This window comes from Enoplosus armatus, chromosome 15, assembly GCF_043641665.1.
Source record: "Enoplosus armatus isolate fEnoArm2 chromosome 15, fEnoArm2.hap1, whole genome shotgun sequence".
Lineage (NCBI taxonomy): Eukaryota > Metazoa > Chordata > Actinopteri > Centrarchiformes > Enoplosidae > Enoplosus > Enoplosus armatus.
The window spans coordinates 17767606-17792766 of record NC_092194.1 but is presented as its reverse complement, the minus strand read 5'-3'; the positions used below and the strand labels follow the sequence as shown (position 1 = coordinate 17792766).

General features: G+C 40.9%; 1 protein-coding gene and 1 non-coding gene across 3 annotated transcripts; one reads left to right on the top strand and one right to left on the bottom strand.

Annotated features, from left to right (window-relative positions):
- Positions 1–6406: 6406 nt before the first annotated feature.
- LOC139297238 (guanine nucleotide-binding protein G(I)/G(S)/G(O) subunit gamma-2) lies at positions 6407–23118 on the top strand. 2 transcript variants are annotated; one of them, XM_070919814.1, is made up of 5 exons: positions 6407–6611; positions 9090–9169; positions 16526–16602; positions 21209–21323; positions 22197–23118. In XM_070919814.1, the coding sequence occupies exons 4-5, from the start codon at positions 21237–21239 to the stop codon at positions 22323–22325; spliced, it is 216 nt and encodes a 71-aa protein (XP_070775915.1). In that variant the 5' UTR covers positions 6407–6611; positions 9090–9169; positions 16526–16602; positions 21209–21236; the 3' UTR covers positions 22326–23118. The 2 variants fall into 2 exon arrangements, with proteins under 2 accessions (XP_070775915.1, XP_070775914.1); XM_070919813.1 differs by lacking the exon at positions 9090–9169.
- A 1471-nt stretch (positions 23119–24589) lies between these two features.
- On the bottom strand, positions 24590–24672 carry trnal-cag (transfer RNA leucine (anticodon CAG)). Its single transcript has one exon. It is a non-coding gene; the product is annotated as a tRNA-Leu (tRNA).
- Positions 24673–25161: the final 489 nt, after the last annotated feature.

Below are 25161 nucleotides of genomic sequence, written 5' to 3'. Positions count from 1 at the left end.
GATGATTAGCTTAGCTTAGCATAAAGACTGGAAACAGGAGTTCCAGAAGGTAACAAAGTGAGCCCACCAGTGCCTCTAAAAGTCGCTAATTACCACCTGATATCTTGTTTGTTTAAGACCCATAACCCACCGTAAAAACACGACATGTCGTTTCCACACTTTGTTTTTTGCACAGATTAAACAAACAAGATATAAAGTGTTCATTTGTGAGCTTCAGAAGTGCTGGTAGGTGGATTTGTTAACTTGGGACAGAGCCAGGCTAGCTGTTCCCCCCGTTTCCAGTCTTTATGCTAAGCTAAGCTAATCGACTGCTGGTGGTAGCTTCATATTTATCTTGTGTCAATGTCAAACTTGTCCTTTACATGTTTAGTGTTCACTGTGTTACATGTCATCTGCAGATGGGACGTTATTATGTTTTTTTTGGTTGGCTGACATCTTGAGCAGAACTGAGAGCTCATAGAGTTGTTTTGTTTTGATGTCTGTCAAAACGCATGATGTGATAAATGTTCAGTCAAGCTCCAGCTACTTTTGTTTACTCGCCAACTATGTTGTTCTCTGAGTCATCCAAGTTCAGCTTTAAGTAAGTATCATTCAGATCCACAGGTTTTACATACTGGCAATACAGCATCTGAACAAGGTTTTAAAACAATACATGTAATACTATGCTAGGTTATTAAAAACAACTTCTATGTTTCTTACAGGTTTTTTTCTTTCACTGTTTTAAGCTTATAATTAGTTCTTCTCATTAATGGAAAATGTCATATTTTGATGGACAATGATGTTTCTTATATTAAAACCGTATGTGTTAAGGTACATAGCCATACAGTCATAACTCATGTCCTTTAAAGTCTTTATAATTTGTTCTAATTTCCTCTTCTGACTTCAATATATGGTCATACTTACACTATGTAAGAGTCTGTATGTCTGTGTCCATAGTCCTTTCTGTGAAAGGATCTCCAAAAGTGAAAGATTTCTTTTTTTTGTCACCCTGTAGTTAAAGAAATGATTTGTTGTTATGAAGTCTGGTCCGTGCCTTCTTGGTACTAATGCCCTCAATATCCAATAAAAAGGTACATTTATTTGCCAAAGTTCTGCTGTTTTGTGGTGATTTCAAAGTGGTGCAGTCTATTTGTAAAAAGGCAATATAACAATAGAATATATATACAAAGGGTAATTTCAAAAAGAGTTAAAATATCTGGCCTTTAATCTTCCCAGGAAACAGTTTTCTCTCAAATAACAAACATAAAATTCACATTCTGTGCGTTGTATGTTACTAAAACTACCATTAAAATATATTAAATGTGGTTATCAGATAATAATGTTGGTCCTCGGGGAGCTACTGTACACGTTTGATTAGTTTGTGCTGCCCTCTGCTGTTAACACGCTTCTATGTAAGTATCAGTTTGACCTGAAGGTGGCGCCATTGTCTGACACATGAGACACCAGCAGTGCTGTTTTGTCCTCTTGTCTCCCAGCCTCTGTTCCTCGTGACCATTTCAACTTGCTGAAGCACACGAATAAAAAAAAAAAATATTTTTAAAGACTATAACATCATAATAATTGCATGGCTGACAGTTTCCTGCAACGGAATACTGAATGCAGAAGTTATCTGTTTGCGGCTGGCCTCGTCCCTGACGTGAAGTGAAGCCTTGGTTCCTCCTCATCTGTGAAATCTACCTCATAAATCCAGGTGACACTTCTGACCCGACATTGACTCTGCATGTGAAGGATTTGTCCCTGTCAGCTCCTCCAGCAGGTGAACTAACTCAGGATCACTGTGTCTTAAACCGAGGTGCACATTATTATTTGTGCTTTTACTTCCATTGCGAGCTCAAAGGTATGATGTGACCACCGACACGCCTTTTTTGTTCGGAAAAACTTAGAAGTTTATGTTAAGATTTACCTTTTTGGCGTCTGTGTATCAAAACCAAAAGCCACAGAAGTGTGTAATTATCAGTGAAAACATTATGAAAAATTTGCAATAACAAAACGGAGATAAAACCCAAACCACTGTAACCTTGACAACTAAAAGCTAAAGCGCGAGAGCTAGCTTATATCAAGTTAAAGTTAGCTATAGCTATAGCTAAAACAACATTTACTTATTGGTTTTCCCCTAGCTGTTATCTGTCATTGAACAACACCTATTTTGATGAACCGATATGTCACCTTGTTATTCAACGGAACTAAATTAGGCAGTTGCAAAGTTTAATAATGATAGTTGGGGGGAAAAAACAGCTAGCGTTAGCTATTAACTCCTGCTACAGCTAACTAGCTTAATCCTAGCAGAGGAGCAGTAACATTAACTGGCATCTCAGCTTCTGACTTGAGTGGAATTCATATGAGTTGGCGGTAAAGCTACCTTTAAATTAGGTAAATGAATCTACAATCTAATACATATAAATGGATTTAAATGGATTAACTTGTTTAACATGTTATTGATGTCAGTATAAATGTGAATACAGTAGGAGACTGATAGAGACACATAGCAAACCGAGTATAAACTGTAAATAATAGGAAGGCTGAAAGAAAACATTTTAATGGAAGATACTGCATTTTCTTGTGTATTCTGTGAAGATTATCCAAAGGCAGACTGTAAAATTAACCTAAAAGGTATGAAATAAAGACTGTATAACGTTTGTATCTGTTACACAGTTTACTGGCCAGCCTGAAAACTTTAAACCCGTTTTTCTCAACTTCGGTGTTGCTGCAGGTTCTGCTCTTTGCCTTTGAACGCTTTGCATTGCTGAGCAACTCCATCTGCTGAGGAAGGCCAGTAGATGTGGTTGAAAGCCTCGTCGTAAACACCAAGTAAGTAGACCTAAAAGTTGTGGCTGCAGATTGTGTGGTCTTCTGACCTTTTACTATGTCAAAGAAAAACCTCGATCATAAAAATCAACCCCCCCCCCACTCATCACCACAGAGAGACTGATGTACAGTTCAAGAGAAAACATGGACGCTTTCCTCAGTGAGCTCCACCTCCTTCCTCCACCACAGATAACGTCGCGTCTCTCTCTCTCTCTCCCCCCTCCGAGCCCCACAGCTGTACAGGAAATCAGTCATCCACCATCCACTGCTGTCGCCATGGCAACACAGAGGGGGAAATCCATTCTCTCTCTGTCTCTCTGTCACCACCCCCTTCTCCTTTCTTTTGTCTTGCTGAATTAGGTGTAGCTCGGTTCAGACCATGTCTTGTTTTTTTAAATCTAATCCCTATTTTTATTTTTATATTCCTCAGTCTTCTTTCTAGAGGTTTCTCCCATTTGCATCCTTTCTGATACTTCCATACATCTCATGTCGTGTGTGTGTGTGCGTGTGTGTGTGTGTTGGCTATCATTTGAGCCGATTGTTTGAGAGTATTAGGTGACAGTGTGTCTCCAGCGGCAGTGGTGACCTCTCCGTAAATCCCGTGGGGCATTGGGGCAGAACAGGCTGGGCGGCTCTGCTCGGCTCGGGCCAGCAGCTGCCTGGAGGAGCCAGATGGTCGCAAATCAGAAATGAAATCCAGGCCCCTCCCCCGCCAGTCGAGATAACCCCACCCCTGGTGCACGCACACACACTCATAAACACTGCTTGCACAGGATCATTCGAGCATCCTTCATCCTCCTCCTCCTCCTCCTCACACAAAATCACAATTGCTGTGTGAAAACATTGTTAAACATGCTCATATTTTAACCTAAATTGACAGATTCCATTCTGCAATTTTACAACATAATTGGGCTCATAAAACCCTGAAAATGCGGTTAACCTGAATCTAAGGCAGTTTCTCTTAGTTCCTGAAAAGCTGACGTGTAATTCAGCTCCACCCTTCTACAAAACATCACCATTTATTGCAGCAGAAAAGGCAATTTTAGTAATATTGAGTCTGCAAGTCACTGCATCTGCTGTGTCCTCTTAGAGTTGGATTAACAGCACGTAATAAACCAGCCTATTAACCAAAACAGCTGCACTGACACCACAAGGTTCAGAGATGATCCCCAGAGCCGATAATAAAACATAGTAATCAGATTACAAATAAACAAATCTCTGGATTTATCTCTGGGAGGGAGGGGTCTCACTTTTGCTGTCTCTGCTGATGCTCAACAAGGCCATAACATACTGTAGGTCAGGGCAATGACTCCCAAACAGGGGTGCTTGTACCTCAGGGGGTACATGAAAAGCTGTGTGCGGGAAAACCAGTTAACAAGTGAGCAGAGAAGCTGAAATAGCTAAAAGTAATGCAAAACCAGTTACAGAGATAGCTAACAGTGATGGATAAATGGTTGAAAAATTAGCTAAGCTGTTGAAACAGTTATCTAATAGTAATGGATAAATGATTGAAATGGTTAGCTTAAAGTAAGCTAATAGATAAACAGTGTAAATAATTAGCTAAAAGTAATGATTAAACAGTTGAAATATTAAAAGTAATGGGTGAACAGTTTAAACAGTTAATTACTACTACTATTACTAAATGTAATGGACAACATGTAAAGCTTCCACCGCTCCAAGTAATATGAACGCAAACTTGACCAAAGCAACCTAAACACTGATGATTCATTTGTATTATAAAAATATTGTAACAATAGCCACTTTTATATAATTGATAATGGTGAGTAACATCCAGTTTATAATCCATTCATAAGAACACATTTGGAACATGACAGATGGTGAAGGGATACTTGAGCTCATCTGATAGGGCTATGGGGGGGACGTCAGGCTAAAAGGGTTGGAAACAACTGGCTTAGGGGACCCAGGAAGGGCTATCACAGATCACTGTGGTATCCTGGTGACAGAGGCTTCCTGTGTTCGCCTCCACAGGAACCATGACTCACTAATTCTCCATCTTCCTCCTCCTCTCTCTCTCTCTCTCTCTCTCTCTCTCTTGGATGTGTGCTGTTACTGTAAGTTTCACGGAGAATAACATCTGCATGAATGGAGCTGAGGAAAATGTGATTCACAGAAAACACGACGTTCAGTTCAGACAGTAGAGAAAGGATGAGTAACATTAGCTGAGGTTACCTGCAGTCCAAGCACGAACATGTAGGAAAGCAGATGTACAGTATGCTCGTACAAACACGAATGCATATATGTGCATACATTTCAACACATGCATTTGAACTAGGAAGCTCTTAAACGGTGTACAGTTGTCATAATTTATATTTAGTTTTCTTGGTGTAGATCAATCTGTCATCTGAATTTTGTATGTGCTCAACAGTTTTGTCAATTTATGGCAAATGTAACCATAGCCTGTAGGTTTATCGTATGGCATGTAAAAACATAACCTTTTTCAGGCTCATAGAAATATTTCATGTACCAAAGATTTGATGAAGTTAACCATGTTCACCATTTTAGTTTGTTAGCATGCTAACAATTGCTAATTATAACCAAACACAAAATACAGCTGAGGATGATGGGAATGCCATTAGGTTTGCAAATATGCTAGCATGGCTAAAAACAAAGATGGCAGACAGTCCTTTCAGAGAGAAGTGGGCATGGCCTGTATTAACAGATACAAAATGTAGGTTTCTACGCCTTGCTAGTTATGAGCAAAAAGTGACAGACACGATTCACACCAAAAAATAATAACCAGATTTTTACTGAGATGACTTTTTGTAATACACTGCCAACAAACAGACGCATAAACACAGGTATACAAACATATGGGACCAAAAACATAACCTCCTTGGTTGAGGTAATAACACCCCTTCTCATATACACACCACCTGCATGCATTCACTCACACACCTGATTTTGCTGATCTGGTCTTAAATTGAGTGTGTCCTGCACATGCAGAAAGCTCCAGCTCATAAACACTCGGATGTGAAAGAGCAACGTGTACGGCACGCTGTTTGTTTATGTGTGTTGTTCCAACTTTGGTGTGCAGTTGCTGGGTCTTTTTTTTTTTTTTGCTTTAATCTTTGATGGCTTCGCTATAATATACAAGCGGTCTGAAGATCAAAAGCCTCAACTCTGGCAGGGCACATGTCGTGTGTGTGCAATGCAGGATGTTGTTGTTGTTGTTGTTGTTGTTGTTAAGGTCTGAAGGAATTTTTCTCATGCAATGCCTGGATGGATCACACACAGTAACCTTCACTGGGCAGGCAAATGTGACTTATGTGAGTTACTTAAGAGGGAAAATGAGCAGGTGAAATGCATGCAGGGACTAGTATGAATATTTATCAAGATGGAAATCCGGCTAGTCCAGACTGTCAGCTTTCCTGATATGTATTTGTTTACCGTAGGTGTTTAGAGAGACAGTCAAGGCTTTTCCTGTGGACCTTTGGGAGACGGAGGGAGTGTGTCCAGATAGCAGAAAAGAGAAGAGGGAAAGAGGAGGAGGAGGGTAGTTTCTTGCAGCCTGAAGGGTGGAGACTGAGAGCAGCAGTGAGGAGGGAGGATCTCAGCTGGAGCAGAGAGAGAGAGAGGGAGAGAGACAGGCATACAGAGAGAGGAGTGTGTGTGTATGTGTGTGTGTGTGTGTGTGTGTGTGAATGTACTCGCTTGCCTCGCTAACTGACTGACTGACTGTGTGTGTTTGTGTGTGACAGAGAGAGGGAAGAACGCGTGGATACTACTCCACAGGACTGGATGTGTTTGGCGTCACAGGAGGAAACCACACACACACACACCAAAAGGTAGGATTTTTTACATTTTGTGGGGGGCAGGTATTATTTATATTTTCTGTTTTGGTGTCATCTGGGTTAATTGCATCCAAGACAGGGTGTGTTCCAGAGGAGGGGGGGGGTCATATCCACGCTGTCGTTTTGTCAGCGCTCGAGGGGTGAGATTGATGCCGCTGGCTGGTTTACATCATGGAATCCCCTCCTCCCTCTAAAATCTCTAAAAACCTCCTCGCTGGCAGGTGAGCTGCTGCTTTATTTCCCCCCATTTCGTACCTCCTTTCATACATGTGTATATGTGAGAGGAATAAGAGAAAGGACTCCCTTCCTCCCTTCTCTTCTTCCTCCCTCCTGCATTTTTCCCCTCAGGATTGGGCAGATCTTATAATGTGGAGCCAGAGGAATTAAGGGCATCTGTTTCGGGGGATATTTGAACAAGCAGAGGGGATGAAAAGGAGACAGAAGAGAAGGATGAAAATGGGGGGATGTGGCAGATATTAAAGGGGATGCGAAAGACAGAGGCTGCCGAAAACCAGAGAGGAATCCCACAAGCCTCCTGTGAGGTTTTCCAGCCGTTCTCAACTCTCTCACCCTCCATACCGCGAGGAGAAAGCAATCGACCACACACAAGGTCCATGTAGTGGTTGTATCAGGCAGATGGCCGGGAGAGGAGGAGGAGGAGGAGGACGAGGGGGAGGTGGGAGGTTGGTGTTTTTATGTTGCTCGTAGACAGATACAGTTGCTGACAGCAGCATGCATTCACAAGAAAAACCAAGAAAATGAAAACAGACGTGCTGTTTTTCCCCACTCTTAGCTCGTCACACGAAGGCATCGTCATGTACAACTCACATTGAATCATCCAATCGTGTGTGTGTGTGTGTGTGTGTGTGTGTGTGTGTGTGTGTGTGTTACAAATCCAAGCCTGTTACAAACGCACACAACGAGTCAGAATTACACAAGAGCTCACGTCCAGGCGGCTCGTACTGTATCTCGAAGGCAAGCTGCTCCAAGGCCACAGATTGTTTCACACGCATCGATGTTGAGACTAGAAGAGCGGCTCACAAAGTATCCGACGATAAACAAGAAACAGCAAAAAACCTTGACAGTTTTCCGGAACAGTGAGTGCTACAGATAGAAAGCAGAGAGAGGGAGTAAGAGAGGAATGATGCGAGAAAATAAGGAAGAATGAGCAACCATCCACGCCTTATTGACCTCTTTGACTTCTCCACCGCCATCACTACCTTCAACCATCCAAGTCAGGCCAAAGAGTGAGGAGTTCTCAGAAACCTGGGCTGAGCCTCCTAAAAGCATCATTCTTGCTGAAGTCATCTCTATGTGAACCTGCCTTTTCGTACTTTAAAACAGACCAACTTGTTTCTCAGAGATGTACGAGGCTTCGGAGGGACGGTAACATGAGGTGGGAACGATGTTGTGGCACTGAAGCCTTCGACCTTTGTAATCGCTGCACTTCTGTTTGCTTCTGACAGTGTTGATTTGGGGTTTTAAGCTTATTCAGCTGTGATGTGGTCAGTCTGGATAAAAGCATCCAGAGATGTTTTTGAGGACAGATCACATCTCAAATCCTGTCCAACCAAGTCTCAAGTCCTTTAAAGAAAGTCAAAAGTATTCAGTCTTTCAGCCCAAAAACGAGACTTTAATATATTTTGTTTTCAAGTCAAGTCTTTAGGGAGTCAAGACTCAAGTAAGTTAAGTCTCACAGCAGTGAAAGCAGAGTCAAGTCTGTAGATCTAATTTTATGACTTAGGTTGGACTTGAGTCTCAAACCTACCAGAGCTGATTGTTTACTTTTGTCTTTTGAGGCAAGTACAAGTCAACTCTCAAGTCTCAACTAAAGTTTCTAGTCCTTGAAGGCGAAATGTGAGACTTTTCAAATCTCAAGCTAAGTCTTTAGGGCGTCAAGTCTTACAGCTGTCATGTCCAGGTGAAGTTCCAAGTCCTCATTTTTGTGACTTAAGTCTGGTTTGAGTCGATGTCTCAAGTCTATCAGAGCTTTATTTTAAGCCTTTTGCGACAAGTCTGGAGACTTTGAGGGTAAATGTTTTTGTGGTTAAGCAAAGTCAAGCCTTTAGGGAGTCTTGCCTCAAGTAAGACAAGTCTCACAGCCGTCAAGTTCCAAATCCTAATTTTTTTGACGTCAAATCATGAGATTTGAATGTTTTTGCTTCCAAGTCCCACGTTGAGTCTTTAGAAGTCTCACATCTTTCAAGTCCAAGTTAAGTTTCAGTTTTTTGGGGGAAAGTTTGAGGCAAGTCTCAAGTCTTGTCCAACCAAGTCTCAAGGCTTTAGGGCAAAACATGAGACTTTGTGCTTTCAAATCTGAAGTTCTCACAGCACTCAAGTCCAGGTCCCAAGTCTTCTTTTTTGTAACTTAACTGTGACTCAAGTGCAACTCTCAAATCTCAATTGTCGTCAGTCTTCAGGGAGTCTCCCAGCAGTCAAGTCCAAGTCAAGTCTCATTTTTGTTTCTGACAGCTTGGGCGAAATCTATGACAAGCAGAATCCTCCCCCCTTTCATCACGTTTCAGCCAAACCTACAGTTGGAGCAAGTCAAGGTCTGAAGCACCACACTCACACTCTCAGCAGAATCTAAACAAGCCCGGATGTTTGTAATATTGTTAACAGCCCAGGAGTCAGGCCATGTTATTCTTGGCAAGCTGATTGATTCCAGAGGAAAAGTATGTTTATGCCTCCTCACTCAAGGCAAATGAAAAAATCCCACTGATTCCTCACAGTTAAGCACGGAGAAGAGAGCTTGTGACACACGGGGCAGGAAGTTAACCTTTTCAATTTGGCGACCACACCGGCCACTTCCAAATATGATTTCCAGGGTGGAAAAGAAGCGCCACACGATGGCTGGTTTCCTGCCAAAGTGGCCTGGGGAATTCAAAACAACCCTCTCACTCACAGCCAAAATTCACCAGCATTATTTGGCTGGTGGCTTTTCCGCCCTGATCACACAAAAACATGTTTCTTTTTTATTTTTATGCTTCTAAAGTCGGTGACATCAGTGTCACGCATTGCTTCAACCCCACTAACTACACTGCTGTTATATAACACCCATATAAAAGGTTTTAAACGCGAGTCTTTAAACATTTGAGAAAAAGAAAACCACTTGGTCGTTGCTTTAATCTAACAAAGAAGAAACATGCCGGGCCTTCATCATTTGATTTAATAAACATAATAGACCACATTTGCGCTCCCTGGAGCAATAAGCCTCCTCCCTGCTGCCTCCTTGACTCCCAGGGGATGCATCATTTCCTGGGCCACTGCCTCCTCCCCTCCCCCCTCCTGGGACCTAGATTAACCCCCAACACACACACATTTACTCGCATACGCACACACCACAATCTCTAAGATGGCAGGATGGGCAGGGCATGCTGGGGGTGGCACAGATGTCCGGGCTAATCGAATATTCACGGGTGGCTGTGGTCTGACCGAGAGGCAGTGGCACGAGGAAGGAGAGAGAAAGGGAGTTAGGGTTAATGTACAATTTAATAAATGCTAATACATCAAGAAATAAATGTTTTGTATCAAAGGTCGAATCTACTTCAGGAAAACAAACCGTTACCTGATGTTCATTGCACACATACAAATGTGATCTGAAAACCTTTTTTTTTTTTTTTTAAATCAGTTTCTTACTACAAGCAATGTGGTCCTACAAAAACAAACTATTAAATGCCAAAATTAGAAAGATATTGAATAATTCACATGAGAGATTTCTGTATGTTTTTATGTCCTCACTGGTTTGAAGTGGGCGGGCTCTGTTGGAAAAACTAGCCTGATAATTGGACTGAATTATCGTTTCGTTTCACTTCATTCATTCAGCCTGACGTCGTGTTCATGTTAGGCTATTTCCTCTTGGGAGAAACATTTATTTTAGTTCCTTTAGCCCTGACCAGTCAGTAGCGAGTGACAAATCTGTCCCACCAATGTCACTTTCAGGAGCTTCAGTAGTGGCTTCTAGTAGTAGCTGACGTTTTCCATGACAATTGAAGAAACTGATGATTTAAGAGGTGTTATTTCTGTAAGTTGACTTAAAACATCTTGTACAGCTGCATCAAGCTCATCCACACTTACCATTTACCAGATACCATTTTTGTGGCAATTTTCCTGTCGCTTTTATTTCATTAATGCTGTTCGGTAGCTAGCTAGCTCTGCTGGAAGATAACGTACCTATTCTTAATTCCGCCTACAAAACTGTGATTGGTCGACTGTTTGTCCAACCTGCAGAATCATCAGATCTATTTGTAACGCTGAACCAGACTAGAAAAAATGCAATTTTTTCCCCATGCATCAGTATAGATTTTCCATTAATCAGTATCTGATGACAGTTTTTGGCTGGTTTTCATATGTTGCCATGGAGACGCCCCAATCAATCAAATTTATTGAAACTGAAGTGATGAGCCCATTCGTTTACGGAAAGAAATATGGGTTTTTTTTCTAATTTAAACTTTAATTGTTTTGTATTTAGTCACAAATATGCCATGTTATACTTAGTTTATAATGGCCACTAACTTTATTAATATGATGTTATATTGTACTGTAAATAGGGTTGGCATTTCAAAACAATATGAATGAAACCAGTATGGATCCAAACCACTGAGGTACTATTATAGTAAAAGTTCTACAGTTCTAAAATTTAAAAAAGAGACAAAAGAAGAAGTAAGAAGAGGAAGATGATGAAGAAACAACTTCTACTTCTTCTGCTACTAGCATACTATTAATGAACATTATTTGTCACTTTTATTAAGATATTTTACAGCATAAAACATTGGCAGTGTATCACAGATATCAGCTCTAGATGTTAGTGGAGTAACAGTAGTAGTATTAGTAAATACAGTGAAAAGTATACTCGAAGTATAGTGCAACTAGAGTACAAAAGGGTTTTAGTATCTAGTATTTTAATGTGTTTCTCTCTTGGATATACTATTTTGGGACTAAACTTTTCCAAATGTTCCATATTCCTGTATAATGGAGAGTTGGAGGCTGTTGTGATGTGAGCCTGGAGGTCAGCTCCAGGTCCAGGTCTGAGTCTAGCGTGTGATGGAGAAGGACGCTCAGCTGTCACACTCGGCGTCATCTCCCCAGACAATCATTGCCTGACAGCTCTGCTCTCGGTGTGCCATCTCTTTGTGTTTGTGTGCAGGGAGGGGTGTCCTTTCTCCTATTCAAGGGCAGGGATCCGTGCTATATTACATTCAATAGTCAATGTCCTCTTGATCGTGTTCATTAATAACTCCGGAGGTCAGTTTTATGTTACTCCTCCTTGCTGCGGTCGCTGTAAAAGCCAATGGAAGAAGATATTACCGTCACATCTCTGCCTCTTTTATCTTCCCGATAAACTTCATTCCTATATCCAGCTTTCATTTACTTATGTTTCTCTCATTCTGTGCGGCCTCTCCTATCAGTTTACGACTCTGTAAGTCTTTGTTTAGCTGAGCGTGCCCTTCAATGCGACTTGTTTTGCGGTGACATCGCAGCCTGTACCTCATTATGACACACTGAGGATGGTACAGTCACTCAGTCACACTGTGAGGGCTTGATGACTGAACTTTCTGCATGCGTGTGAGTGCTTTTGCCTGCTCATGTGCCGCTGCTGTTTTCTCTTTTAAGAAATAATAATAAAAAATAAAAAAAACAGACTTGCATTTTTGAAAATCCGCAGTGGGGGTTTTGGATTAGTTTTGTGGGTTTTGTTGTAAAACACAAAAAAGAAATGAGTCAGTCAGCACAGAAAGGGTCTCGTGTCAGCTTTTACAGTAACAAAATTGATGTCAGGAGGTTTTCTTACGTAGCATCCCAGTTTTTCCTTCAGCACGACATGCATCAGCCTTATTTAAAGGCTCAGTTCACCCAAATAACAAGAAAACATGTTTTCTCACTCTAATCGTTTCTAGCCATATATAGATAACCAGCCCTTTATCAGAAGAACTGAGATAAAGTCAAAGCTCTCGGTTAAAACTGACTCCAATAACTGCTGGTTGAGACATAATACATCTTTCGCTAAACCCCTCCCCCCAACAGTGCTTGCCCAATCATAGCTTAGCAACTGTAACTAGGCACAACAGGGGATTTAGGGGGGATTTTAGCGGTGTGTTTAACAGTGTTTTCAACCAACTCATGGAGCTAACATTAGCTTAATTAGCCCACTGCTAAAATCCGCCAGTTATTTTGTCATTTTAACCGATAAAGTCAGTGGTCGATGGCTAGAAAGGAGAAGCCTGCTTTTGTCTACTGCCTCCTAAAGTCAAGGACCAATTGTTTTGGGATCTTCTGCCACGTTATCATTGAAAACTACATGTGTGTTGTGTGATAACACAAAACTTTCAAAGCAACAGTAACTAAGGGGGGTAGGGGCTAAGTGAATCTCAAAACATAGCCTCAGTTATCTTTGACTAGGGTTCCCATCCTGCCTCCTTGCGTCCCTGCAGACCCTCTCAGGTTAATCACTGGCTCTCCAGGGTCCAGATGGCTGAACTAGGGACAGATTTTTAATTACCACGCTCTGATTTCACACCCTGGGCATCACAGAGGACAGAACACTCCCTGCCTGGCCGCCTTGATTTCTCTCTTTGGATGGTATAAAAACGAAAAAAAAAAGACAGGATAATAAGGTGTGCACTACAGAAAGAGAAAGGGGGAGAAAGGGGGAGGCAGAACTGAGCTGAGAGTCAGCATGTGTGGGAGTGCGTAAGAGATCATCACTCTCTACAGGCCAGGAATTATATTTTCCTCACCAGGATGCTTCCTGCGGCGCTTAATCACCCTTTAAGTCAGTGACACCCAGAGTCGAGCAGCAGCTATAATCACATCTGCGGAGGGCCTCGTAACGAACACAGACCCCCCGAAAACCCGGAGGAAGGGGTTCAAAACAGCTCCAAATGGCAGGGGAAGGATGGCGGAGGGGGTCAGATTGATTCGGCAGGACGGAGCGTGCTGGGGGTGTTTCAGTCCCATCACTGAACACCTGTCTGCCACAGAGGGAGGGATGGGAAGCAGAAGGCTAGAACACAGGAGAGAAATGGATCACCAGTCACGTCCCATAATGCATCTTTCTGTTCTTTTTTTCCCGTCAGTACGGTTCAGTTCAAGATGCTTTACTGGCATAAACGTAGAGAACAATATCGCCAAAGCTTTGAGATTATCGCTCTCGTCCCCTGATCTCCCTGCTGCTCCGCAACATAAATATGATGACACAAACAATTCACAGGGAAATCAAATTCAGCTTTTTTCTTTTTTAACAGTTGGCTTTCAGCATATAGTTAACTGATCAAAGAGTGGAAAAGAAAACAGAAAGTAGACGGTGAGAAGTGTACAAGGGCAGTATACAGTATACAACTTTACTAATATCACAATACTCAACTAGAGAATGTGAAAACTGCAATAATCAGAAGAGAAGATATATCATAAAGAGCATTAAATATAAGACCCGTTGTTACAAATCCTTAACCTACAAACGATGCTTTCTTGATCAATTTAAAGGACTTTTTTTTAGTGTGTCTGTGAGATTTAGCTCGGACGAAACAAGCTGCAAATGCAACACAGACGTATTACCACCTTTTAAGTTGATATGGCAAACAAGAAAGTTGCTCATTGATGCGTCCGGCAGATATGGAGCAACATTATCATCTATTTGGAGTTGTGTTTCTGGTCCAGTATTGACACTCTTTTAACTCTGGTTTTGGTCTCTACCAACTCCCAACAAAAATGTCTGTCTCTCTGTCTGTCTGCCTTTTGGTGGGTAGAACAGTGGGTTTTTATGAACCGTGAGGGTGAATGAAGACAGTAAAGTAAAACCAAAACAATGAGCTGAAAGACACTAAGATTCCCTGCTTTTACTCGCTTACATATCTCAAATACCTTCAAACTAGCAGCAGCCAACAACAGATGATTGTATAGTTTTCCTGCGAAACTCCCAGATGTAAATGTGAGTCTGATGAGTGACGAGCCGGATGTCTCTGTGAGCAAACACATGCTCTGAGCAAATATAACTTGTCATGGCAAAGTCACAAGTTACAGGTCACATGACTAATGTCAATAACGGTGATTAGTTGTAACTGGGTCATACTGTGTTTTACATATTCACTGTCTGTAACATGTGAGTTGCCTACAAAATGTAATTGATATGAGCAGATGCTTTTATTTCTTTTCCATTTGGAACATGAAACACTATATATTGTGTAATCACAACATGATTGATCTTGTTTCTCTGGCAAAAGTGATTCAGTCAAGTCAACTTTTTCAACCTGGGACCGAATGCAGAGTATCAAGCCTCAATACATTCTAGTACTGACCGAAATACCAAACGCTGCATCAAACATCTGGTGAGATTCACAATCTTCTTTATTTTTTGATCAGATAGTTACTGATTTAATAAAAATGTTGCCAATTACATACTATTTTATGCAGGCAAAGTACTTGTGTGGTTGCTTGTTTGAGAACTTACGCATTCAAAAATGTAGAAAAACATGTTTCTCAAAGTAAAATAGTATTATTTAATTTCCCTTTCCAGGATTTGAATTGATAAAAATAGATACTTTTGTCTTGTGAAGACCTGCAAGACAATCCTGCTACACACTGAGGCACCCCAGATAATAGTGTAAGAATCACTGCGCTGATAAAAATGATTGTACATCTTGCATAACTCAGAGTAACAGCGTAGATGAATGGCTCCAGTGATTCAGGAGAGATGACAGTACAGTATAGTAAAATCTCCTGTTCTTTCTTTTGTTTGGTTTTTAAACTCTAAGCAGTTTCAACATTGCTAGAATACTCTGGCTCAGTGGTTCAGCCGCTGTTGGCGAGGTTTTGTTAATGGATGCCTTACTGTAACGTTGCTTTAACGTTGCGTGCTGCCATGATTTACGATGGGGTGGAATTCCCTTCCTCTGCAGATCTCTGCTCATGCAGGGTAATTGTCCCATTTATCAGAAGCAGCAGAAAACGGAGCTGCAGAGTCACAAATGCATTAAGAATGAATCAGTTTGACCAGGGAGAGATAGAAAGAGAGAGGAAGAGGAGGAGAGGTGAAAGGGTCAGCTCCAACAGAAGCTCAATTTAAAGGAATAACTTAGCTTAGCATAAAGACTGGAAACAGGGGGATACAGCTAGCCTGGACCTCTAACGCTCACAAATTAACACATTACGTCTCATTTGTTTGATCCATACAAAAACTAAAAGTGTAAATATGACAAGTTGAGGTTTTACAAGTGGTTATATGCAATATATGAAATAGTCTAGCTCATAACTCAGTCTTAATGCTAAGCTAACCATATCCTGGCTGTAGCTTCATATTTGACAGACAGACATGAGAGTGGTATGGAGCTGTTAATCTAACTCTTGGCAAGAATAAGCTAAAAATGTCAAACTATTCCTTTAAGAGCAGTCTCTGGTTAAGAAATAGTCCCACACATAACCTCCCTATAACCGTTTTCACTGGATTAAACAAACGAGATATGACATGTTGAGTAGTGAGCCTTAGAGGTGCTGGTAGGGATGTTTCCCCCTGTTTCCAGTCTTTATGCTAAGCTAAGCTAACTGGCTGCTGGCTGTAGTTTCATATTAAGATATGAGAGTAGTATCAATCTTTTCTTCTGACTCTCTGCAAAAAAGCGATAAAGCACATTTCCCAAAATGTTGAGCTGTTCCTTTAAAACCATAAAGGATTTTGCCCCCTCAATTATGTTTCGCATGCATCTCCCTCTGTAGTTTGTTGTGATGTTTCTCCTCTGAACCCCCCCCCCCAGTGGAGTTTGTAAGAGCGAGCTGTGACATTCTGACACACAGTGATCAGAGGACAGCGGCTGCACACACAAGCCTCGGCGTAATTTATCTGGAATGTGCAGAGCTTCATGCCTCTGATCAGCCTCCGATTCTCACTCGCTTTATCTCTTTTTCTGTATTTGCAGAGAGTGGGACGGACACAAAGTGCTGACTGAACTGCAGGCAGACACCAGGGCAGAGTGCGGAGGAGTAAGCAGACAAGGTAAGTCAAGATAAGAGGAAAGACAAACAGTCAGCCAGTTTCATAATATTACAGCATGAGCGGTCAGCGATGTCACAGCCCTCAGTCTGCTTGGAAACTGACGTAAATCGTCGAAGGTGAAGAGTTTTTGTGTTACAGCTTCCACCAAAGTTGCCGACAGCTGACACAGTTAAGGCCTGTGTCCAAATGAATGCATTATTTATCAGCGCCTGTTGGGATGTCACAGTTATCAGCATGTTGACACCATGTGCGACATCTCAGGATGGTATTTTGGGCGGCCGACAGATAGGAAGGAAGGAAGGAAGGACAAGAGGTTTAGTGACATACAGATGAGTGGAGGACAGAAGAAGCTGTGAAATTATATTGTAAAACAATCAGACAATCTCAGACAGGAAACAACTCTTGTTTGTTGTCCATTAAACCCTTTTAGTTGCCTTCAAGGGACCAGCTATTCTTCCTGAAGTCGACACATGAATGGGCATCCTCTCCATGCCACCATCTCCTCACCCCTCCCTCTCCAGATATGAAAATGTCAGGGTGGCATTTTCGCTCGCTCCACCAACAATAGGCAGGAAAATGACTTTGTAATAGCTGTTAAATAGCTTGTAACGTCTTTTATGTTCTGCTTTTTTACATAGTTTACACAAGATGAATGTAGGTGTCACTTCGATGCAACAGTGGGCTGAAAATCTGAATTTTTTTTTTAGCCATGCTAGCAGCTCTGAGGATGGCAATGGCGGCCGGTTAGCATGCTAATATGCTAAACTAAGGTAAACATTATACCTGCTAAACATCAATGTGTCGCCATCGTCATTGTGAGCGTGTTGACTTTTAGCATTTAGCTATGCCAAAATGCAGCCTCACAGAGCTGCTAGTATGGCTGTAGACTCGTAGTCTTTTTTGAGTTTGAAAGTAAGTGTCACTTGATCACAAGTCTTTAATTTCCATGGAGTTTAGGTGGTACGGCAAATTGTTTTATGTCTCCGAGCACTTGGCAAACTCTCTAAAGGCATGAGAGGTAACACAATCAAAATTGGGTGTTTCTTTCCTTCGTCTTCCAGCCCCTTAAGACACAGTTTTCTATTTGCCTTTATGGCATTTATTTAAAACACCATCTCTCCCTGTCAATTCCACTCAAACTAGGCTATTGTGTCGCAGCGCCTGATTATTTTCTGTAAAGAACAGAGCTCCACTTTTTCCGTAGACATCCCAGAAACCTTAAGGAGTGACATCTCTCTATCAATAGTCTGCTGATACACTGGCCTGTTTTGACGTCTCCCCTGAGTGTTGAAACAATATTATGGCCTCGATATGAAAGACTAATTTCTACTTGTCAATCATACCCTTGTAGTAAGTCTCTGGCCTATTTTTATTTTGGCGAGGGACAAAAGTGAGGTTTGTGTTCAAGAGTCCCGAGATATTAGTACACAACTCTCACTTAAAGTCTCGTTAAATTACCTAATTCATCACTAACCTGACATACAACACAAAATATACAACTCTGTGAGTGCAGGATAGTGCAGGAAAGTTGACACATGGCTTCCACAGAGGGACACCAGATGTTAGTATTTTAGTCCAATTATGTAAAGAAGGCCTGGAGTCCCACAGAACTGGAACAGATTCTTTCTTACTACTTTCTACAATGTCTCTTTCTCCCTTATTTCTGCAAAAATCTGTATACAGTAATTATTTCCTATGTAATGTTTGCTCTTGCCACCTAATTCTCTCGTCAAACTACATCAACTGATTTCATTAGTACAAAGAAAAAGAATCCAACATTTGGATTCCTCTAATTTCAGACATTAACAACATAATAGGTTTTGTTTAAATGAAAACACTATGATTCTAAAAGGTGAAGCACTCGTCAGAGTGAAGAACATCCAGGATCCCTCTGCTGAAGTGACACTAAAGCACAGTGTTTATGTTACACCGTTGATACTGTGCACTCTGCTGCAGGTTGTCTTCAGATTGGATTTGAGATTTTCCAGCCCGCTTTGGAGGAAATGTTTCTGTCCAAAAAAACTTGTGAATTAGGTAAAAACTGCAGATTTTCACTCAAACTTGTATTTTAAAATGACAAGGAATAATATACAAGTCTATTAACTCTAATACGGTCTGTAGAAATACTCCACATCTACATTCCCTTATTGCTTTAAGTAAAAGTAACAAAAACTCTTACTGTAAATCTCATCCGCTTTATCAAGTGCGACAGTCCTGAAACGATTAGGTGATAAAACATTTACTCGATTGACAGTACTCAAAATACAGTTTAGCATCAAACCAGATAGTGTAATTAGTAACAAGGATATATATAATAATAACAAATATACAGAATGAACAGTAGACCAGTTGGGTAGTGATAATAAGGAAGAGTTTAACTGTGATATACACCATTACAGTCATTCACCAAGTAAAAATGCAAAAAATTACCTGGTTCTAGCTTCTCAAATATGATGTTTTGCTGCCTTGAATTGAACATTTTAGGGGTTTAGACTGTTGGATGATTTGACGTCACAATGTGACATTTTATAGATCAAACAATTAATTGGCTAATCGGAAAAATCATCAAATGACTAACTGATGATGACACAATCCCTTTCCCCCCCAGGTTAAGGTAGTCTGAGTATAGCAGGACATAAACAGGTTGCATCACTGCATACTAGTAAAGAAAAAAGAGTAAAGAGATAAAGATATAAACAGGTATATTGTCACTTTTGTCAGATTTAGCCGGTACGTTTGTTTGTTTCCTCTCTGGCAAGCAGTCAAACACTAATAAATCTAATTATCGTGTGAAGCAAACAAACTGTACCCGGTGACCCTGTGCAGGTTTTAACTGATGATCAGGTCATCGGGTCGGTGTGACAGCGGAGATCCCTGCAGCAGTTCACCGGCCTGATGAGCAGGTGTGCCACCGTGGGCCATCAATATTCGTGCTCAGCCCCAGCACCTCGCTGAGATCAGTCTCAACCCCTCACTGAGTCGTACCACAGTGCATACAGATGGATGACGGGGGGTGGGGGGCAGCAGGGAAGATTGATCACACACCGCGGATGACGCTATCTTGGATCGCTCGCAGCTTGATCCATTTAAGAGGTTATAAAAGACAGAGGAGCATCTGAGGACACAGAACTAAAACTGTGCACCAATACAGACAAATTAAAGGTAAACGAAACAAAAAACTGAATAAACATATGAAACGACACGAAGCCTCACTGAATGGTTTGATGAGGATGAAAACAGTGTGAATCATATGCTGTGACCTTCACATTTACCAGACCTCAACCCACCAAAATACACCACCGTCATCAAAACACCAAATGAGGGAACATGTTCTGGAAGAATAGTTGTTCACGCTTCCAGCAGAGTTTCAGAGATTTGTAGAATCAACGCCAACGAGCTCTAAAGCTGCTGTGCACTAATCTGCATAGTAAACGGCTATGGCAGTTAGTGTACAGTAAATGAATGTACGTACTGTGTTGACGTGTATCGTTCATTACCTGTAAGACAAAGACATGCAACCAACATCAATCAAACTGCAACCTTGGAAAGCTTCTGCCAAAGTGTCTCAAATGTTTGTCCAAAGATGCAGTATTTTATTAGTATCTTCCACCAACTTTTGTCTTTAAACTTTTAAATCTACAGTACACGATCCAATAACTTCTTAACTTCAGGTTTCAGGTACTCTGCACCTTTTAAATTGAATTAACTGCAAACTGCCCTCAAACTAGACTCATTCATTTATTATGACTCTTGTAGCTGTCTTTGTTGATTGGTCTGGCTGTATTAGTGTGCTGGTTGTTTGGCTGTCTGATTATGAACCTAATTTCTTGTTCTCAGGTCTCTCTTGAAAAACTAGACTACCTGATTAACTAAAGTTTAATTTTCCAGCTGTGGCTCATGTTATTTATTTAATCAGTCAGAAGGATATTTAGAATATTTAGGAATATTTAGCCAAAACTGACATGAACTGCAATCTGTAGTGCAAGTTAAAACCTTTTGAAATGAAAAGGGTGGCAGTCTCTGTAAATTAGCTACTCACTCTGTATGACTGTATGACGATAAATAAGCTTTGTTTCAGAAATATTGGTCATCGTGACAATTAGAAGTTATAAATGCAGCTTTTATAGTGACAGAAATGCAAATAAAGCGCTGATGAAGCTGCCTGTCTGTCAGTTTATTGATTTATCCGCCTTCACGCGATGCCGCGGGTTGACACTGTGCCCTTGTGTGACTAAGAAGTGTCGATAAGCGTCAGTAGGCATGAAGAAAGGCCACCATTGTCCGTGCAAAATTAGAGTTGTTGCAGAAACCAGTATTGTTAGTTATCTGTTTATCTATTTTAAATATAGAGCTGGACAAAGCACTGCCCCCTCACCCTCCTCCTCCTCACTGTCATGGGCTGCCTAGCAACTGACACCATAAATAATATGCCTGTGTCTGTGGTGTGTGTGTGTGAGTGAGTGTATTCACAGGCATGTGATAATAAACAGGGTATCTGTTACTCCTCTTTGCATGCCTGCTATATTATAGTGCTCGTCTTCATCGGTGGCACACGTGGGTGAACTACGATGTTTGGGGTGTTTGAATGTCGTTCTCTTCTACGCAGAGCACACGAGACCTGACTGACAGCGCCCATGGCGAGCAATAACACGGCCAGCATCGCACAAGCCAGGAAGCTGGTGGAGCAGCTGAAGATGGAAGCCAACATCGACAGGATAAAGGTGAGCAGACTCATGAATTTACTAATTTAAGGATACTACCGGTGGTTTTGTAGGTTTAGGTTTTAAAACTGATCTGAATCAAATAGTTCTACATTTTGGGGAATGCTCTTATTTGCTTTCTTTCCAAGGGCTACCAGCACCAGAAACGTGTAAAGCTAGAGCAGGAGGCGATTAGCTTAGCTTAGAATAAAAACTGGGAGGAGGGGGAAACAGCTAGCCTGGCTCTGTCCAAAATTCAAAAATACAAAACAAAAACGTAAACAAATGGAAATGTTAATACAACAGGTTTCTTTTTAGGGGAAATTACGTGCTATAACAGTTTCCTCCTGCTCCCAGTCTTTATGCTAAGCTAGGCTAATCACACCCAGCTCTTGCTCCATACTTAAAGGAATAGTTTGACATGTTGAGAAATATTCACTTACGCACTTTCTTGGTGAGAGTTACATAATAGTATTGATACCACTCTCATGTTTGTCTGTTAAATATGTAGCTGGAACAAGCAGATGGGTAGCTTAGCTTAGCACAATGACTCAAAACAGAGGGAAACATCTAGCCTGCCTACTAGCACCCCTAGAGCTCACTAATTAACTTGTTATATCTTGTTTGTTTAATCGATACAAAAACGGAAGTGTAAAACCAACTATTTGCTGTTTTACGGTGGGCTTTGTGGTTTTATTTCCCCTTTTCCAGTCTTTATGCTAAGCTAAGCTAACCGGCTGCTGTATCCAGCTACATATAAATATGTAGCTGTATGGTAATATCAATCTTCTTATCAAACTCTCTGAAAGAAAGCGAATAAGTGTAATTCCCAAAATGTCGAACTACGTCTTTAACTTCACTAACGTGTATACGTGTGTGTCTGTGTAATTCCAGGTGTCAAAAGCAGCGGCAGACTTAATGTCATACTGCGAAGCCCATGCCAAAGAGGACCCTCTGTTATCGCCGGTGCCAGCGTCAGAGAACCCGTTCAGGGAGAAGAAGTTCTTCTGTGCCATCCTGTAAACTTGGCATGGCCCTTCAGCAGTCTGCTCGGTGTGGGACTTTGAACGTGGACGTTCAAAATACGTAGAAATCTTCTAGTAGGAGGGCACGGCGATTATTGCCCGCTTTCTCGAACGGCACCTAAAGAGTGCAAAAATTAAAACCCACAGAGTTTACATGTAACCATTAAAGGGGTTGTGATTGCTTTTTTTGAGGGGTGTTGCAGCATGTTGAAGGGGTCTGTGCTTTTAGATGACACAAAAGAGATGATGATGATGAGGAGGAGGAGTATGATGATAACCCAGAAACGTGGTGGACAACCAGTCAACCTACCGAGTCATCGGGTTGTGATGTGTACAAAACAAAACAAAAAAGTATAATAAAAATATTTCGTGGTTTTTTTGGGACTTCCACATGTTCTGTTAAATGGTTTGTGGGTTGGTCGAGCCCCGTAGGACAGCAAACAGAAACACTCCTACCACTAGATGCCACCTGATTATCGGAATGTTGTTTTTTAAGTTGTTTATTTTATGTTTGTTTCAACTTTACCTATCACCTAGATATCTTTCTATAACTGTACGTGGTTACTGAAACAGCTCTGTTAAACTTCTTTTCTTACACCAACAGGATAGTGAAAGCTTTTTTAATGGGATGTGTGATTCTCTTTACAAATACCTGTCTGAAAATCAGTCTCTGTGTACCAACATCTATCTGGCAAATGTGATGCAGTTTGTCTCCTTCAGATACAAACCCTCTTTCTACTATTTGTATAAAATGACTAGCAAGTAAACTGTGCTGTGCTGTGAGTTCTCAATGTTTGTGTTTGTATCATTAACTATTGCATGAAATGGACAAACAGTCTTCTCTATTTCCTTTCATGTGGGGATTGTATGAAACAGGGGCGGCCTCCATCTGGAAGTGCCAAAACATATTAAAACAAGAATGATTTAATACGGACTCAACAAGGACCTCTCTCACATATAAATGATACTGGTGAAAAATAACTTGAAGCAGCAGTTAGATAAATCAGATATATTTATATTTATTTATATGCAAACTAAAAAAAGGGAGAAATTAACTTATTTTTTCTAAAATGTATAACTATCACTTTTGGAAGCTTTATTATTTTTGAATATTTATAATGCATTACACAACCTCTCACATGTAAACATGTCAATAGTCAATAAAACACAACATGGATTACTCATGCTGCTGCTGACACGGTTTAAGGGTTCAAAGGTCAAAATAAGCTCAGTGCTCAAATGGTGCAAAATGATGAAAACTAAACACAAACATGGCAGCAGTTATTAATATATATACAGTATAACAAACAGAAATCATCTGAATCTATCAGCTTGTGTGAATTATACAACAAGTACACCATGAAATCATCTTGTTATTAGAACTTTAATGCTCCAAACATCTTATTACTCTTTACATGATATAAATACACACAAAGCTTGTATATCAGCAGTGGACATTTTAATTAGTGCTGTCATCAGGATATATTTGGAACAGGGTGTCTTGGCTGAATGAACACTGGTGTGGACCATGAAGCTCAGGCTGTCCAGCCCCTCTGATGACAACATATTGTCAACACAGAGCTGCTGCTGGACCAGTCTGAGAAGACAAATAATGACACGTGCATCACATAATACAGCTCAATAACCATTAATTACCAACTTATTCTCACTGTTTTATACTCATATTAAACTTGTATAATGTTTCTTCGTGCTATTTTCAATCAAATTACTGTTTCTTCTATTCACACACATATATGTAATACAAACATAGCACATATTTACTAAGTACATTTTACTATTCTCCATTCCTTACTACATAATTTACTAAGACGTGAGGTCTGCAGTAATTTTGTCTGAGTTAAACCGCTTTATAACCCCTGAAGCGCTTCTCCATACATGCCCTGGACGGGGATTGAACCGCTAACCATCTGCTTTGTAACGGGCACAGCGGAGCACCTTCTTTCCTGTGAACACCAGTAGTTACGCCCTCTACAGGTATTTCAACTGAAACTGCATGGATGATACATGTTTATCTGAGGCTATATTAGACAGCTATAAATGTGCAAAGAAATGTGTGTGTCTGTATCACAGCTATATTTTGGGGTAAAATAAGATCAAGCTAAAGTATTTGCACAATTATTGTTGATGCTACACAGCATAAACCCACAATAACAATCATAAACATAACAATACAATAGGATCATAAAATTTACAACTTATAAATATAATTTACATGTACTGTATACTCAGAGAAAAGGTTTTTGTCAGAAGTGGGATTCGAACCCACGCCTCCAGAGGAGACTGCGACCTGAACGCAGCGCCTTAGACCGCTCGGCCATCCTGACGTGTTTACTGTACGTACAGTACTTCTTTTTAAACGTCATCTATACTATTCTGTTACTTTACCACTACTGTAACCAAATTACCGTTATATGTTCGTCTAATTATGGTAAATTGTCTACAATCACAACAGTTAAAGGGCCAATACAACGATTCCTCCTCGTGAAGCTGCTGTTCTAAGATGAAAAGTGTCTCATAATTCTCATCAGTTCACTAGCGTTACCAAACTAACTAACTTACTAACTGCTTTTCAGGACTGATTTATAATGACAGCTGCACTGCCCCACCTAGCATTGCAACAGCTAGCGTTGGTTATATAACGTATTTGTACTTGTACGGGGTTTGTCTCGATAAACTCCGCTGGCAGTGAACGCAGCAAGTAGCTTCACGGTTAGCTAGGTAGCACTAGCTTAACAAGGAGCGGACCGTCCATTCCTCTCAAAAGAAAACTGTAAGTAGCTAAGCCTGTAGGTAGTGTGCAGGAGAGACGGATG

Excerpts from the sequence above, each read along its gene's own strand:
- LOC139297238 (XM_070919813.1), top strand. The coding sequence starts at position 21,237 with ATGGCGAGCAATAACACGGCCAGCATCGCACAAGCCAGGAAGCTGGTG. Across the intron at positions 21,324-22,196 it reads CCAACATCGACAGGATAAAG|GTGTCAAAAGCAGCGGCAGA; the intron begins GTGAGCAGACTC and ends GTGTAATTCCAG.